Source organism: Magallana gigas, chromosome 10 (assembly GCF_963853765.1).
Source record: "Magallana gigas chromosome 10, xbMagGiga1.1, whole genome shotgun sequence".
NCBI classification, from domain to species: Eukaryota; Metazoa; Mollusca; class Bivalvia; order Ostreida; family Ostreidae; genus Magallana; species Magallana gigas.
The window spans coordinates 36,733,209-36,749,208 of record NC_088862.1 but is presented as its reverse complement, the minus strand read 5'-3'; the positions used below and the strand labels follow the sequence as shown (position 1 = coordinate 36,749,208).

The following is a 16,000-nucleotide window of genomic DNA, read 5'->3' as shown; positions in this document are numbered from 1 at the left end:
GTAGAGATGTTGGATTTATGTTTCAAAAGGGAATCAAAAGCAAGCATCTATGTAACAGTGACAAGAAACTTACACCAAGTCATTCCAAATTGTTCTGTATCAAAACAAAAACAAGACTCTAAAACTCTTCATTGGTTCATCATTAAAATTTAGATGAAAAGTCTCCATTATTAATTTTAAATTACTTTTGTTTCATTTTTAGCTGGATACTGATATCTTTTAAATGAATACTGACTTGCTTTATCTTCTATGTACTGATAATAAAGTAACTAAAAATGAACATTTATAAAATGAAAGTTTGAAAATTCGGTAAGTTATTACTCTTCCCTTCTGTTAGCCGTAAAACTGTAGCTCCACTTGTGTGCAACATTTTGCGCACTATAAATAAACAGTTTTTTTTTTTGGTGGACCTGTAGTTCCACGGTTCGTTAACTCAAATTTCCCGTGAAGCTACAGTTCTACAGCTACCGTTCTGTTACAAGACAAAGAGTAGATTTGTGTTTTGTTGGTTTCTTCCTTGGAATAATACAGATAGACTCTTTCTTTCCAAAAGTTTAAAAGAAGGTAAGTTAATATTTTTTTCTAATATGTATGGGATTTTCTTCCCTATGATCAATATTGACAGACTCAATTTAAGAGTTAACTTGACTCTTGTTTTATATTCCATTTGGAATAACGCAGACAGACTAAAACGCTTACGTGACTGAGATAAATCGGCTTTGTTCGCGCTCTAGCGCATCCTTCAGCTTCGAGATCTGGAGCTGTTGGTTGGATAGGTCTGTCTGAAGGTCAAGGCCAGCGTTCTTCTCACGGCTCAGCTGATTGGACAGATCTGTGGAGCGGTCCCGCTCCACCTCTAAACTGGTTCTCAGGTCGTCCTGGATTATCTTCTCCTGCTGCAGTTTATACTCCAGTAACTGCACTGTAAGTAAATAAGGAAAGGTGTTCTGTGTTACAATTCTGTAAGTAAATAAGGATAGATATTCTGTGTTACAACTCTGTAAGTAAATAAGTAAAGATGTCCTGTGTTACAATTCTGTAAGTAAATAAGTAAAGATGTCCTGTGTTACAATTAAGTAAATAAGTAAAGGTGTTCTGTGCTACAATCTGTAAGTAAATAAGTAAAGATGTTCTGTGTTACAATTCTGTAAGTAAATAAGTAAAGATGTTGTGTGTTACAATTCAGGGTGTATAGTACCAATGTCCAAAGTTCTATACCGTCCTGTCAACAGCTATGTACAAACGTTGTACACAACTAACTGCACATCAACAGAAAATGTTACAATTCAGTGGTGTATACTACCAACATCAAAAGTTATAAAAACTGTCAACTCAGGGGTGTAATGTACACCCGCCAACAGCCAAAGACTGCACTGTATAATTGTCATCATTACTCCAGATGTTAACAATCACAATCTGTAACACTTTTTATCACTTTTATGGTACTGTTAAAGTGGTTAATCCTGCTGGTGGTTAAGGTACTTCACTACACCTAGATTTATACTTTTTAAGACACTACGTCACAAGATGGCGAAAATGTTTTGTCAAACTGTTTGTATCAATCAATTCAGATGTATATGGTCATAGCTCAGTGGTTAAAGTATCAGGCTTGTGAACCGCAGATCATGAGTTCGAATCCGCCTGTGGCTTTTGTTCATGTTTACTGCATGAAATTTTTTAAAATATCATTCTTATCCAAAATTGCACATTTTTTCACCTATTTGACATTTATACTTCTTATCCATCATGCTCTCTGTCATATTTAAGTAATTTTCTGCTGATTTGAGAAACTATTTGAAGGTGTAGTGAAGTACCTTAAGTACGCGATTTCCTATAGTCAAACATTATGTATGTGTATCAAATACACAGATGCATGATTCATTGCTCTAAAGTTTTAAAATCTTTAACGTATGTGCCGGGGGTATTTTACCGCCTAACTAGTGTAACTTTCCCCATGCATAAACAACCACTTCTACTTTAACTAAAACTTTTGGCACTACTACCACAGATCTACTGTGGAATCATTTAAATTCTTTGGGGCCAATTTTCATGGATTGTGGGTTTTTTGTGTATTCGTGGGAATGTAATTTTGTGGATGTGTCACTTTTCAGTTTCAGTAGGTTAGATAACTCTTTCTTCATTTGTTTTCATCGTAGATGTAAATTCAATTCATGAATACCCAAAATAGAGCCACCATGGACTCTCATGGTTTCTCAGTATTCTCTCTAAATCTGTCTGGCTCAGACACCTTATGTGCTGAATTTTCTTATTCATGCATAGTTCATATATACAATAAAAATATATATATACAATGAAAATATTAAATTCCAATAAAAAATCAATTCAAAAATTCTCTTGACACACTGCTCTGTCTAGTAAACTGGCTAAACATGTCAACAGAAAGTAAATGACAACAGAAATTGAAAAGCTAATCTACTGAACATCTTTGTTAAATATAGCATAATGTCTTTGATAATATAATTGTGAAATCGAACAGAATCCATTAAGAAGATGAAAGTCTTCATTAAATATCAGCAGGATAACTAATTACTAACTACTAATTACTAAAAATCTCAACTGTCTCCAAAGTAACCATCAGCAGATGAAAAATAAGGAAAAATTCAAAATACTGTAAATTCCTAATTAAACGCGAGGAATTCATATCCGCGTAAAATCGCGAGAAGCATCCCTCGCGGATTTTACCTCGCAATTATTTTCTGAGAGTTGATAACTATAAGAAATATGGATAAATGTTCCGCGTTCGCGATTTTATATTCTCGCGATTTGATACAAAACAGCGGAATCGCAGAATTAAGTACTCGCGTAATATAAGGAATTGACAGTAGTGCCAGCTTCTTACCAACAACCGAGTCGTCTTCATCTAGGGGTACCAACAAAACACTCTACCATCAGCAATGAATTAAATTCTGTATACTGTAGATTCCTTATTTTATGTGAGGTCTAAATCTCGTGATTCAACCATTTTGCATCAAATCATGGGAGTATAAAGTCGTGAATGACGAGTTTTTTTTATTATAGTTTCATGTAGTTGACATCTGTCCGAAAATCAAAAGCAAGATTTTAAAATCCACGAGATGTGCTTCTCGCGATTTTACGAAGATATTATTTCCTCGAATTTAATTAGGAATCTACTGTACTGTTACATGGTTTGTAGTTGACTTAATATGGTTTTCATGGGGTCAGTAAATTCCATATAACGTCAACTACATTACAAGTAACAGTTTTATCTTATGACCGACTACTTTTGTGTCGATGACATAAAATTGATAAATCAAACTAAGAAAATCAAGCATTTCATAACAAAATTACAAGATTCAATTTGGGTACAAACCCGACTGTCATAATACTGTAAGAATGACGTCATAATGCTCAAGGGGAGATATATTTCGTACCGACTGTGTACGGATTATACATGGTCTCCACATGACTGCAGTTAACCAATGATTTCCTTACAACATTAGCAGGAGGTAAGATGTAGGTAAATATTCCCCCCCCCCCCACCCATCATTTTTTTCTTTTGCCTTTTCGTCCTCATTATCACAGGGCAAAATTAATTGTAAGACTGGGCGAATTCAAAACATTCTTAAATAATCATGTCAATTAGAAAGAATACCTATATAAGCTGTTGCTTGTATTTTGATGACTGAACTGATGCTCGTATTTAAATGTTTGAGCTGATGCCCATATTTTGATCTGCTAACCCTGATGTTCAAGCTGTCGCCCCATTTCTGTTATCTAATCTGCTTACCCTGACATTTGAGATGCGCTCGCATTTCGAAGTCTGATCTACTTACCCTGACGTTTGAGCTGTCGCTCGCGTTTCTGATTTGCTTACCCTGACGTTTGAGCTGTCGCTCGCGTTTCGAGGTTTGATCCTCCACACAGTTGAGCTGTTCAGTCAGTCGTTCTTTCTCCTCCTGGTGACGTAGTCCACTTACATTGGCGTGAGCTCGCAGGTCGCGGACCTCGGCCAGAAGAGACTGACGGTCCGCACTGAATATCTGATCCAACGACGCCTTCTGATGCGCCTCCTGCTCAGAACCAATAGGCTCAATTTTATACAAACTCAAAACAATGCACGCATTTTGTAATAATAAATCTATGATACATTTTCTAAAAAATAAAGTTAACGCTAACCCAACGGGCAACAAGTTGTGTGGTGTTTTCGTAATTAAAATGCCCCCCCCCCCCCCCCTTCCCAACCCCAAGAGTTACCAGTCACTGTACATCATCTTTATAATTGACAATCAAAGTTGAAACTTTTTAATCTAAAAAAGTGGGTACTTGTTAGCCCCATTTCATATGTGGTGGAGCAGTTTCCCTTATACCTACAAGAAACTTATTACAAATGTTTGTTAATTGAATGAATGGGAATTTTTCTCGGACCAAAATGAAATAATTTGAAAGGAAATGACAAACTTGCCTGGTTCCTGATTTTCTGCTCAAGTTTCTGGATCTCGGTCAGATCTACGTTTGGATGCGAGAGAACATGTGATCGTAGCTCCGCTAGCAGGGTCTCGCGTTCTTTGGCAAAAACAAAACCAATGGAGCGTAACAGCTCGCCTCTCCAATCCGAAACATCCGACGTCTGAAAAACGATGGAGTGAACGATGAACGAGAAAAGTGAACGATGAACAAGAAAAAAGAAAAAGAAATGTTACACCTCACTGGCAAACAATTCAGCTTAAAAGCCTTTAAATCCAATAAAGCCCGAAGGGCTTTATGATAGATTTGATCACACCCCGACCGAAATTATCATCTCATTATATTCAAAGAATGATTCCTTATTACTTATATTTATATAATTTTAAGCCATCGTACGATTATATAATTATTTAAATATTGATAAGCAAACTCAGCTGGCACCTCGATTTGGCGTCATTTGTATTATGGGTTATATAGTACAAAATCGATATGTAGTGTTATCACAGGCAAATACACTGGATAATGTAAATATATCTAAAATATAAGATTAGTTTAGAACATTCTATCAGAATTTTTTTTTCTTTATTAAAATTTTTATGTAGAAAGTAAACAGTCATATAAACAAAACAGAAACCGAGTATAAGCACTGGTTGTATAGGCTGAGTATCAATACACAAAGCCAGGGGCTCACACAGGGAGAATCAGAGGAAATTCCGAATCTGTTCAATCAGGTATATTAATGATAAATACCCACACTGCATGGTTAAAGATTTAATAAAAAGGAAAAAAGTCCTAAAAATATCAGATTGGAAAAAGGAACAAAACTCTAAATATGGAAACAATTCAAAAATTCCCAGAATTGAACGTTAGCGCATTATCAATCAAGCAGACAAGTAATGCTGGAAAATAAAGCCAACAGAGGAAATCTCGACTTACATTTGGAAAATCACAAAAATTTGCCCAACTCTCCTAGAACAATAGACACAGTGAAGATAACAATAAACATACAATATTTCTGCTCTAACCTATTCTGTCAACATTAAGTTTTTCTTCTTACCAAAATCAAAATTGGCTTTTCAATTCAAAGTAGAGAGGGTATAGTGATTATTGTCCAGAATTACACTTACCAAACATGTTATTACTTTACTTAGTTTTCAATATACGTTAATCTGAAAGTGACTTTGATATTGGAGAATTCACCTTCCAGGTTTGATTTCTGTAAAAGAGGTCATTTACGCTGGTAGTAAAGTACGCGTTTTCTGAAGTCAAACAATACGCATGGGTGTTAAATACGAGGATGCATGATTTATCACAAGCAAGTTTTGATTTTTTACCATTAGGGCAGTGGTATTTTACGTGGATTAAAGCTTACCGCATAACTAGTGTAAATTTCTACCACGTGTAAATAACCACTTTTACAGTAATAGGCATAAACAAGTAATTCTATCATCGATTGTACAACTCCGTTTTTGTAGTATATTTTTTGTTTATCTTTATGACAGAAGCGTCAAGTCTTTAATAGTGAGTACAAATGAGACAACAATCATATAAGATTATAATCAAGCTACCCGAGAGTTTACCTTGTCAACCATTGAAACATTCTCAGGTTGTGATATTACCTAGTAAACCCCTCCAACAAAGTGAGTCTGAGCAAGCAAACCTCTCATTAACCTAGTGATTGTACAATTAGGTTGACCTTGGTGACTTGGTTAAGTGTATGATTTATAGCAGGTGTATAATTGAACTTGTCTTGAGTTTACCTTATCAACTTTGTGAGTGAGTGTATAATCTTGCTATGAGTTTACCTTGTAGACCCCCGGGACTTTGTGAGCGAGTGTATGATCAAGCTTGTTGTGAGTTTACCTTGTAGACCCCCGGGACTTTGTGAGCGAGTGTATGATCAAGCTTGTTGTGAGTTTACCTTGTAGACCCCCGGGACTTTGTGAGCGAGTGTATGATCAAGCTTGTTGTGAGTTTACCTTGTAGACCCCCGGGACTTTGTGAGCGAGTGTATGATCAAGCTTGTTGTGAGTTTACCTTGTAGACCCCCGGGAGTTTGTGAGCGAGTGTATGATCGAGCTTGTTGTGAGTTTATCTTGTAGACCCCCGGGACTTTGTGAGCGAGTGTATGATCAAGCTTGTTGTGAGTTTACCTTGTAGACCCCCGGGACTTTGTGAGCGAGTGTATGATCGAGCTTGTTGTGAGTTTACCTTGTAGACCCCCGGGACTTTGTGAGCGAGTGTATGATCAAGCTTGTTGTGAGTTTACCTTGTAGACCCCCGGGAGTTTGTGAGCGAGTGTATGATCGAGCTTGTTGTGAGTTTACCTTGTAGACCCCCGGGACTTTGTGAGCGAGTGTATGATCAAGCTTGTTGTGAGTTTACCTTGTAGACCCCCGGGACTTTGTGAGCGAGTGTATGATCAAGCTTGTTGTGAGTTTACCTTGTAGACCCCCGGGACTTTGTGAGCGAGTGTATGATCGAGCTTGTTGTGAGTTTATCTTGTAGACCCCTCAGACTATATGATCAAGCTTGTTGTGAGTTTACCTATCAACTTTGTAAGCAAGTGTATGATCGAGCTTGCTATGAGTTTACCTTGTCGACCCCTCAGACTTTATGAGCGAGTATATGATCAAGCTTGTTGTGAGTTTACCTATCAACTTTGTGAGCGAGTGTATGATCAAGCTTGTTATGAGTTTACCTTGTCGACCCCTCAGACTTTGTGAGCGAGTATATAATCAAGCTTGTTGTGAGTTTACCTATCAACTTTGTGAGCGAGTGTATGATCGAGCTTGTTGTGAGTTTACCTTGTCGACCCCTCGGACTCTGTGAGTCTGAGCGAGCAGGTCTTTCAGAGACTGTACGGCAGACAGAAGACTCTGTTTCTCGCTGTCCCAGGCCGCCTGTAACGATCGGAGATCCACCTCTCTACTGAGCGTGCTCGGGGGCATGTGACGATTCAAGAACTGTAACTCCGACAGAGACAACATCTCCACCCCCTCCCGATGGAGGCGCTTCATTAAAACCTGTGGAGGTTAATAAAGGTCAAAGGTTAAGGGTTATGGAAACAACCAATCACTGGCCAGGTACAGATCACCCCAAGGAGAGTGTCTCTCTTATTTGATGGATTTACATGGATACTGATTCACAATTAGTTTTTTTGGTTTTTTTCTTCATATTTAATAAAAGGGATTGGAAAGATATTAAAAATTAATGAATGTTTAGATCAAGTTTCTAATTTCTCATGGATACAGAAAATCATTCAAACAAAATGAAATAAGTTTTGTTCAGGTAAGTGGATAAATTCTAATGTAATGGAGACCAACATTTGAAAATTAAGGTATAGGATAAACATTATTGTGTTAAGATTAATTTGTTTCCAGCGCCGTGATATTTAGGTATGACGATTAAGTCATTGATTTCTGGCGCCATGAGACATCTACCTGAAGTCTAGACGGTACATTGTCATCTACAGATATCTCGCTCTCGGCAATGTCGCTGGCGTCAGCGTTGTCCTGACCATCGGGGCGCTGAGACAATGACCTAATTAACTCACTGTCCAAACGCTCTGTCAAGGCAACCTCAGTTCCGAGCTGATTGGCCAGATTCAGCACTGAAGCATCATGGGATTCTGCAAACAGATTTATAATAATCATGAATTTTTAATCTAAGAAAAATAGCTCCACATGTTCCAGATAATCAAAAGTAAAATTTTTTTTTTTTAAAACAAGTCATTAATACACAATGATAGCATTTCATCTTATCAATGTTAAACTCGGTGTTCTAAACTACATTATCTTTATGAAAAAATGATTTTTAATCTGTTTTAAATCATAAACTTCTCTGTCAACACAATGAGAGGTGTCCCCTACCCATCACTGGTTCTCTGATTCTCAGCATCTCAATCTCGTGTTTATGTCGAGCCAGCATCGAGTTGATTTCCGTTTTATGATGTTTCTCAAGCTCACGCTTTGTCTCACCAATCATTTGAGCGAGCTCTTTCTGGTGAAGCTTCTTGATATGTTCTATTTCGTCCTCATACTTGATCCTGAGTTGAGCGAGATTTGAGTCAGACTCGATTCGATTTCTGTCCGTCAGGTCCTGTATGTGTCTCTGATGTTGTGAGCCGAGCTCCTCTCTCAACTCCATCACCTTCTACAAACATAAAATATCTCAGATAAACTCACATGTCTCACACAAATTTTCTCTTACCAAAATGTCTCGACTCAATCAACTTCTACTGGTGAAACACAAACTCCAATAGATTTACATATCTCAAACAAATGTTCTCATAACACAATATCTAGACTCAATCAATTTCTACCTCTACTACTCAAAAATTGTCTGACACAAACCTGAACAAAGTCCTTTGCGGACATGGACGCTGATTTTCGGAACAAATCAACCTCCGATTTACTGAGCTCAAGGTCGTGTTTAAGATCCAAAACGAGGCGACGTAACTCATCCGTGTCCATCATCTCAAGGTCAAGGTCAGACTCGGAACTTCCTTCACGGTATTCCAGCCTCTGTACATAAGTATAAAATGGCCGTCAACAAATTGGTGGCATACCAGACACTGTTCATACATGTATTTACAGTCATGTATAAATTGGCCGTCAACACTGAATCAAGACTAGAGCCTTTAGTTATCTTAACAATGATGTAAAACATTTGTATCAACCCTATATCTCAGAGTCACATTTTACTTCTAGATCCATGTAATGCTTTTACTTCTATGTTGATATCTATAAGCCCCTCCCTTACCTCTACACTACCCCCCTACTGGCCCCTCCCTTACCTCTACACTACCCCCCTACTGGCCCCTCCCTTACCTCTACACTACCCCCCTACTGGCCCCTCCCTTACCTCTACACTACCCCCCTACTGGCCCCTCCCTTACCTCTACACTGCCCCCCTACTGGCCCCTCCCTTACCTCTACACTACCCCCCTACTGGCCCCTCCCTTACCTCTACACTGCCCCCCTACTGGCCCCTCCCTTACCTCTTCACTACCCCCCTACTGGCCCCTCCCTTACCTCTACACTACCCCCCTACTGGCCCCTCCCTTACCTCTACACTACCCCCCTACTGGCCCCTCCCTTACCTCTACACTACCCCCCTAATGGCCCCTCCCTTACCTCTACACTGCTTCCCCTGCTGGCCCCTCCCTTGCTGGCCCCTCCCTTACCTCTACACTGCCCCCCTACTGGCCCCTCCCTTACCTCTACACTGCTTCCTCTGCTGGCCCCTCCTGCCTGACGCTGCATCTCCGCCAGCGCTTCCTTCGCCGTTTGAAGTTCCTGCTGTAATTGACGGAACTGTTGCTCTGCTTCCCGAGACAGATTTTTGCTCGGCGAGACCTGATCCAGCTTACTGTGAGCCTCATAGAGTTCCTGAGTTTTGGTCTGGAGTTCCTGAGATTTTGATTGAAGCTCGTCTTGAGATTGTTGGAGATTGTGGTGGATTTCTTTGATTGCTTCATCTCGCTCCTAGAAAAGAGCATGACAGTTTGGTACCACTAAACCATGAATACATATCATCTATTCAACCAATATCCTCTTTTCAACAACAAAAAAACAACTTGATAAATATAAATTATTATCCTTTTAATTATTGTCAAAGACAACTTTTAAAATCTTTGTTCTTAATTATCACAGCCATTACAGCTCGGTTATTTTATCTCACCCTGAGTTGGTCCCTGAGCCGAGTTATCAGTGTCATTGCATCACCGCCGGCCTCAGCAGTCGAGTCCTGGATCCTCTTGAGTCGTGTCAACTCAGTCTCAAGCTCTTCCACAGTATCCCTCTTACTCTCCACTTCCTGCTGGAGTTGAGATATCTCAAGCTCACTACTCGAGCTCTGAGACATGAGCTGCTTCTTGAGCTCTCTGATTGTCTTGTCTTTTTCGGCGATCATCTGCTGTATTTCCAGTTTAAGTTTCACAAACTCCTCGTCCTTTTGTTCAACGATGCGTAGTTGCTGCTCACTGAGATCTACCGCTTCCCGCAGCCTCTGTTTCACATCCTGAAGTTCTAGGTCCTTCTCACTCAGTAACTGGTCAAGCTCCTGTTTGGCCTCGGACTTTGGCCTCGTGCTCTGAAGTTTGTGGATCTCTTCCTCTTTCTCTTTTCCTTTTGATTTGGCCTGCTGCATTTCCTCTGTCCATTTCACAGTTTTTTCCAAGATTTCAGCTTGCAAAGCCTGAAGAAAAACCCAGTAACAAATTCAGAATATATAAACCATTTTCTTTTACACAAAACAATTTAATCATCTAACAAAATACTGTTTAAATATAAATGAATTATTTGTCTTGTAGATTATTTTGGTTGATATGGTGTGTCACGCCATCTGGAGGAGGGGGTGTACTATACATGTCCTCATCCTTTTACTGTGTAGGTAGGGTGGATGATATCGAAGACCATTTCTGTGTGTGGGAGGGATATTGCTTGTTGAAGGTCTTCTCTGTGTGAGGTGTGTAAACTAAAATTACCTGAAGGTTTTCTCTGTGTGAGGTGTATAGACTAGTATTACCTGAAGGTCTTCTCTGTGTGAGGTGTGTAGACTAGAATTACCTGAAGGTCTTCTCTGTGTGAGGTGTGTAGACTAGTATTACCTGAAGGTCTTCTCTGTGTGAGGTGTATAGACTAGTATTACCTGAAGGTCTTCTCTGTGTGAGGTGTGTAGACTAGTATTACCTGAAGGCTTTCTCTGTGTGAGGTGTATAGACTAGTATTACCTGAAGGTCTTCTCTGTGTGAGGTGTATAGACTAGAATTACCTGAAGGTCTTCTCTGTGTGAGGTGTGTAGACTAGTATTACCTGAAGGCTTTCTCTGTGTGAGGTGTATAGACTAGAATTACCTGAAGGTCTTCTCTGTGTTAGGTGTGTAAACTTAAATTACCTGAAGGTCTTCTCTGTGTGAGGTGTGTAGACTAGAATTACCTGAAGGTTTTCTCTGTGTGAGGTGTGTAGACTAGAATTACCTGAAGGTCTGTCTATCTGAGTTTTATTGTTGTGATGTACATGTATTATGATAATTTAGGTTCAAAATATAGGGGTGTGTTTTACCTGTAGTTCGTTCTCCTTGTTGAGGAGCTGGGAGTTGAGGACCCCCAGGTTGCCCTCCGCCTCGCTCAGTCGGATGAGGACCAGTTCCCGGTCCTGTGTGACCTGCTCCAGCTGTTCCCGCGTCTCTGAGAGCTGTTCCTGGTAATCCTCCGTGTCCTCGCTCTGTCTCCGGACCTCTCCCAACTGTTCTTCCAGGGACTGCAGCTTCTGGAACTGTTCCTGTCGGGTCAAAGGTCATCAATCAGACAACATACATATGTTTGAATTAGTCAAAAATACAACCATAATATATATACTGTATACAGGGAAATTTAAGATTTGGTAAATTCCCGACAAACTATCTCTGTTAAAACACAACTATGTCTGGGCAAATTCTAGACGGGGCAAAACTGTTTGCAAGTGCAGAGGGGCGAAAATTACACAGGGCGAAAATAACCCTGTATACAGTATTTATGTCACTAAGGTATAAAACATCTGGTTGTATATCAGCATCATTCTTCTATTATGAGTTCTTGACCATGCTTCTATAACACCTCTTGTTTTTTCCTGTATTTCACCTGTACAGCTTTTAGCCTGATCTCACCTCTTGCTTCTGTTGGTATGTCTCGATCTCGGCCTGTAAGTCTTGTATGGTCATCTCCTTCGTCTCGCCATCAGATCTCAGCTGAGTTATCTCCTCATGTTTGTCCTTGACCTCTTTTCTAAGGTCATCCAGTTCATCCTCCAGAGAAGTGACCTTGACCTTCAGTTCGCTTACTTCCTCTTTTTGGGAATCCTGGGAAATATAGCATGGAGGAAGGTTAAGTCATCTCGAGGAAGGTTTGATAAAAATGCATATCAAATAAAAACTTTAATTTATAAGATTAAATTTGTCAACTAAATTGCACTTCTTTGCACATAGTAGGAAATAAACTAGCTTGACATGCAACATCTTCAATGAACTTTCATGAAAAAGGGAGAATTCGCTTTCACCAATAATAAATGTTAAATACAATACCATTGACTTGACTTTTATATCCCTTAACTTCATATGAATTTTTTTCAAATTGTTACAGGTTAACACATTTGAACTTACCTGGTGAAGGTCTAATTAAGTGCAGTGTGCTAGGAATGTAGGCAGAGAAAAGTGGAACAAAAAAAGGCACTACACACTAGATAAAAGCAAGGGGAAAGCACTGACACAAGGCCAGTTGTAATCAATGAAATCCGATTAAAGAAGACTGACAATGCTCTAGACTACTGATTAAACTAGCTCACCACACACTCATGTCTAACTGCTACTGAAAGTCGCAAAGCTTCTAAAATAAGGCTAGATATTTCTAGTTTTGGATAAGCTGCCATGATAGACATGCTTGTCAACTCTTAGGGTAAAGACATGAGGTGACTGGAACTGAAATTAAAATGAAGCATTTTGCTTCCAAACATGAAGCTGGCAAATTCCTAAATCATAATTCTATACAGTTAATATGTAATAGTCTCTTAACAAAAGAAACAACCTTACAGCTCTAAGCCTTAAGCTTTTCCTTCACCTTAAATCCATCCCCCTCATCCATCTAACCCTTTTGGAATCTACCGTCCTAATTCCTGCACTTAATTCTATAATCCTTACTACCCACAATCCACAGCATACAAATGCCAAACCTGTTCAACGATTCTCATGCTGAACATCTGCTGTGAACCTTCTACATAGTGAACCTCTTGTTCAACATCAGAACCGCATTGAGTGTCCACCACTGGACACACAAACTGTTGCTGGTTCTCTTCCAATAACTGGGCACCAGTCAAACATGACACAGTGCCCTCAGACAGATATCTGATGGTTGGCCAGTGGGCCATTTTTACCTGCTGATGTTGCTGTTTTGAGCCTGGACTGGCCATGTTGAAAATTCTCTCTTCCTCTAGAGTTTCCTGGGTTTCCACCATTCTCTGTATTTCAGTTCTCAATGTCTCAATCTCACTCTCCTTTTCAGCTAAACATCTGAGATCCTCTTGTAATTCTTGTATTTGTTTATCTTTCTCACTCAATTCCTCCTTTAATCTCTCTATCTCAGAATCTTTCTCATCATAATTCTGTAATTCTGATTTTAAGTTCTCTATTTCTTGTTCTTTTTCAGCTAGAGCTTTCAAGTCTTTTTGTAGGCCTTCAATCTCTGTATCTCGTTCTTCAATTGCCTGTCTCAGCTTATGCAACTCATTGTCAATTTGTTCACTATCTCGTTCATTTGTCTCATTTTGTTGTTCCTTGCTTCTCAAAGAAAGAGTTTCAGTTTCAGTTAATGCCTCACTTTTTAAATCTCGTCTCAGTTCTTGAATTTCCTCTTCCTTTTCGACAAGTTTCTGTTTTAACTCCCTTATCTCCTGCTCACGCTCGTCAATGCTATCTAGCTCATCTTTCAGCCACTGAATCTCATTTTCTTTATCTGCGAGATTTTTCATATCTCGTCGTAAAGATTGTATCTCCTCTTCTTTGTTGTCCAGATCCTCAAGTTCTTCTTTCAATTTCTGTATCTCAGCATCTCGTCCTGTGATCTCAACCATTTGTGCCTCAATCTGCTCATCCTTTTCCTTTAACAAACTCTTAAGGTCCGAGTTTATATATTTGGATCTTAACTTAAACATTTCCTCTGTGAGTCGACTTAAGTCCTCCTGTGAGTCTGTAGCCTCGAGTCTCTTTTTCAACATCTCAACCTCTTCTTTTGACAGGTGTATTTCAGAGGCTTTCCCATCTCGCACAAGATCTCGGATTCCTGTGAGCTGATCTCGGAGCTGCTGGATTTCCACCATCTTCTGTATGACTTGGTCATCTCCATGCTCATGTTTAACGAGACTACGCATCGCCACGAGTTCTTGTTGGAGTCTTTGAATCCTGTCACAGTTATCTCGAAGCTGAATGTCCTGAGCTGCAGACTGTGAGATAATGAGATAAAAGCCTTGCTCATTAACAAGTTGTTTCTACACTGTGTCTTTGGACCACTTTTTTCTCATTTGAACCCCCTCTCTTTTTTTCAAGGTATTCAACATATTTAAGAGAATTGTCAAGTACAAAAAAATCTCAAACCCCTCAAATTGGAAAAAAAAACCCTTTTTCTCTTTACTAAATAACCCCCCCCCCCCAATAAAACTTTTCTAGTGGTGATTAAACCAATAACAGTGCCCCTCTCCATATTTCTTTATTGTGTGATAAACAAGTGATTGTGAAAGTTGAGTGAGAATCTGTCCAGTGGTCAAAGTGACAATGTAGAAACATCAAAGCATGCGGACGTCTGACTATACAAATAACCTACAGACACAAAAAAGCAGTAACTCATGTTAGGTAGGAGAGGCCAACATGACAATAACTTAAAGCGCCAGAAAGGCAGTGGTTTGTGTAAGCGGAGAGGACATCATAAAATGATGATAACTTAAAGCAACAGAAAGCTATACCAGTCACAGGTGTGTGTCAACTGTAAGCTTCATTAACTAGACAGGCTACCAAATTATAATAATACTGTAGATTCCTTATTTTACATCAGTACTTAATCTTGCGATTCAACTGGATTGCATCAAATCGCGAGAATATAAATATAACGAATGCCAAATTGTTAGAATACAAAAGTTTAAAAGTTTACATACGTCCAAAAAAAATAAAAGTGCTTCTCGTGATTTTATGTGGATATTAATTTCTTGCGTCGAATTAGGAATCTACAGTAAAATACGTCAGGCGGAATAAAGCCTTCATGACACGACACATAGAGCTAGGAATTTTAGAAAGCATGGATTACACAATATTTCAGAAGGCTTACAACATATTTAACTAACACAGCACTGAAGAGCTAAGGAAGCTATAGATAAGGGACAAGGTGCTTGTCTAACTAGGAGACTTTGAAACTGACAAATAGCTGTAGGATCAGTATAAGCAAGTCAAACTAGAGAAAGCTTTCTGCATTGTTCTTCATATTGAAAACAGAATCAACTGCTGCAGAGTCTGATTTCATATAAGAGCAAAAAAAATTGGGAGAGTTTATATGTATTTTTCTACAACAGGTCTATGGGAAGAATGCATGCTATAGCAACATTCAGATATACACATGCATTGAACTACATTGAACTACATATAAATAATTATCATATAGATAAAAACAGAAGCATAAGTTGAATGTTGCTTTTTAAGCAATACCTGAAGACTCTCTCTGAAGTTAGCAAACTCAGTCTTGACTTTTTCCAATTCAGTCTCCTTTTCTTTCAACAAAAGGTCAAAGTTCATAGAACCAGTTTGATCTGGTTTTGTCTGGATGTCGCCGCCTGCCGTCAGCTGCTCCTTGACCCGAGCAAGCTCAGCCTGAATTTCCTCTGTCACCTGACTCTTTTCCTCCAAGGCAGACTGCAGTTGAACTTTATCTTCGCGAAGGGAATTAATTTCAGCCTCTTTTTCTGCCAGGGTCTGAGCCAAGCCCTGTGGATCGGTTTGTGTTTCCTTTATTGAGGAGAAAAACTAGGGTTTTTTTCTA

The 16,000-nt window shown here is 39.2% G+C and overlaps 1 protein-coding gene across 23 annotated transcripts in view; it reads right to left on the bottom strand.

The window, feature by feature from the left end:
* LOC105336169 (A-kinase anchor protein 9) overlaps nucleotides 1–16,000 on the bottom strand; it is a 140,423-nt gene that overhangs the window by 16,178 nt on the left and 108,245 nt on the right. For 18 of the 23 annotated variants that reach the window (XM_066072944.1, XM_066072947.1, XM_066072932.1 and 15 more), the window contains 15 exons: nucleotides 15,670–15,966; nucleotides 13,356–14,420; nucleotides 12,097–12,288; nucleotides 11,514–11,732; nucleotides 10,132–10,647; nucleotides 9,669–9,935; nucleotides 8,802–8,972; nucleotides 8,319–8,601; nucleotides 7,890–8,077; nucleotides 7,254–7,472; nucleotides 5,383–5,415; nucleotides 4,445–4,609; nucleotides 3,857–4,052; nucleotides 700–922; nucleotides 74–94 (listed from right to left, as the gene is read on the bottom strand). In XM_066072944.1, coding sequence (XP_065929016.1) covers nucleotides 74–94; nucleotides 700–922; nucleotides 3,857–4,052; nucleotides 4,445–4,609; nucleotides 5,383–5,415; nucleotides 7,254–7,472; nucleotides 7,890–8,077; nucleotides 8,319–8,601; nucleotides 8,802–8,972; nucleotides 9,669–9,935; nucleotides 10,132–10,647; nucleotides 11,514–11,732; nucleotides 12,097–12,288; nucleotides 13,356–14,420; nucleotides 15,670–15,966 — 4,055 coding nt within the window. The remainder of the gene's footprint in view (nucleotides 1–73; nucleotides 95–699; nucleotides 923–3,856; nucleotides 4,053–4,444; nucleotides 4,610–5,382; nucleotides 5,416–7,253; nucleotides 7,473–7,889; nucleotides 8,078–8,318; nucleotides 8,602–8,801; nucleotides 8,973–9,668; nucleotides 9,936–10,131; nucleotides 10,648–11,513; nucleotides 11,733–12,096; nucleotides 12,289–13,355; nucleotides 14,421–15,669; nucleotides 15,967–16,000) is intronic. The other 5 variants (XM_066072934.1, XM_066072937.1, XM_066072945.1 and 2 more) reach the window with 5 other exon arrangements.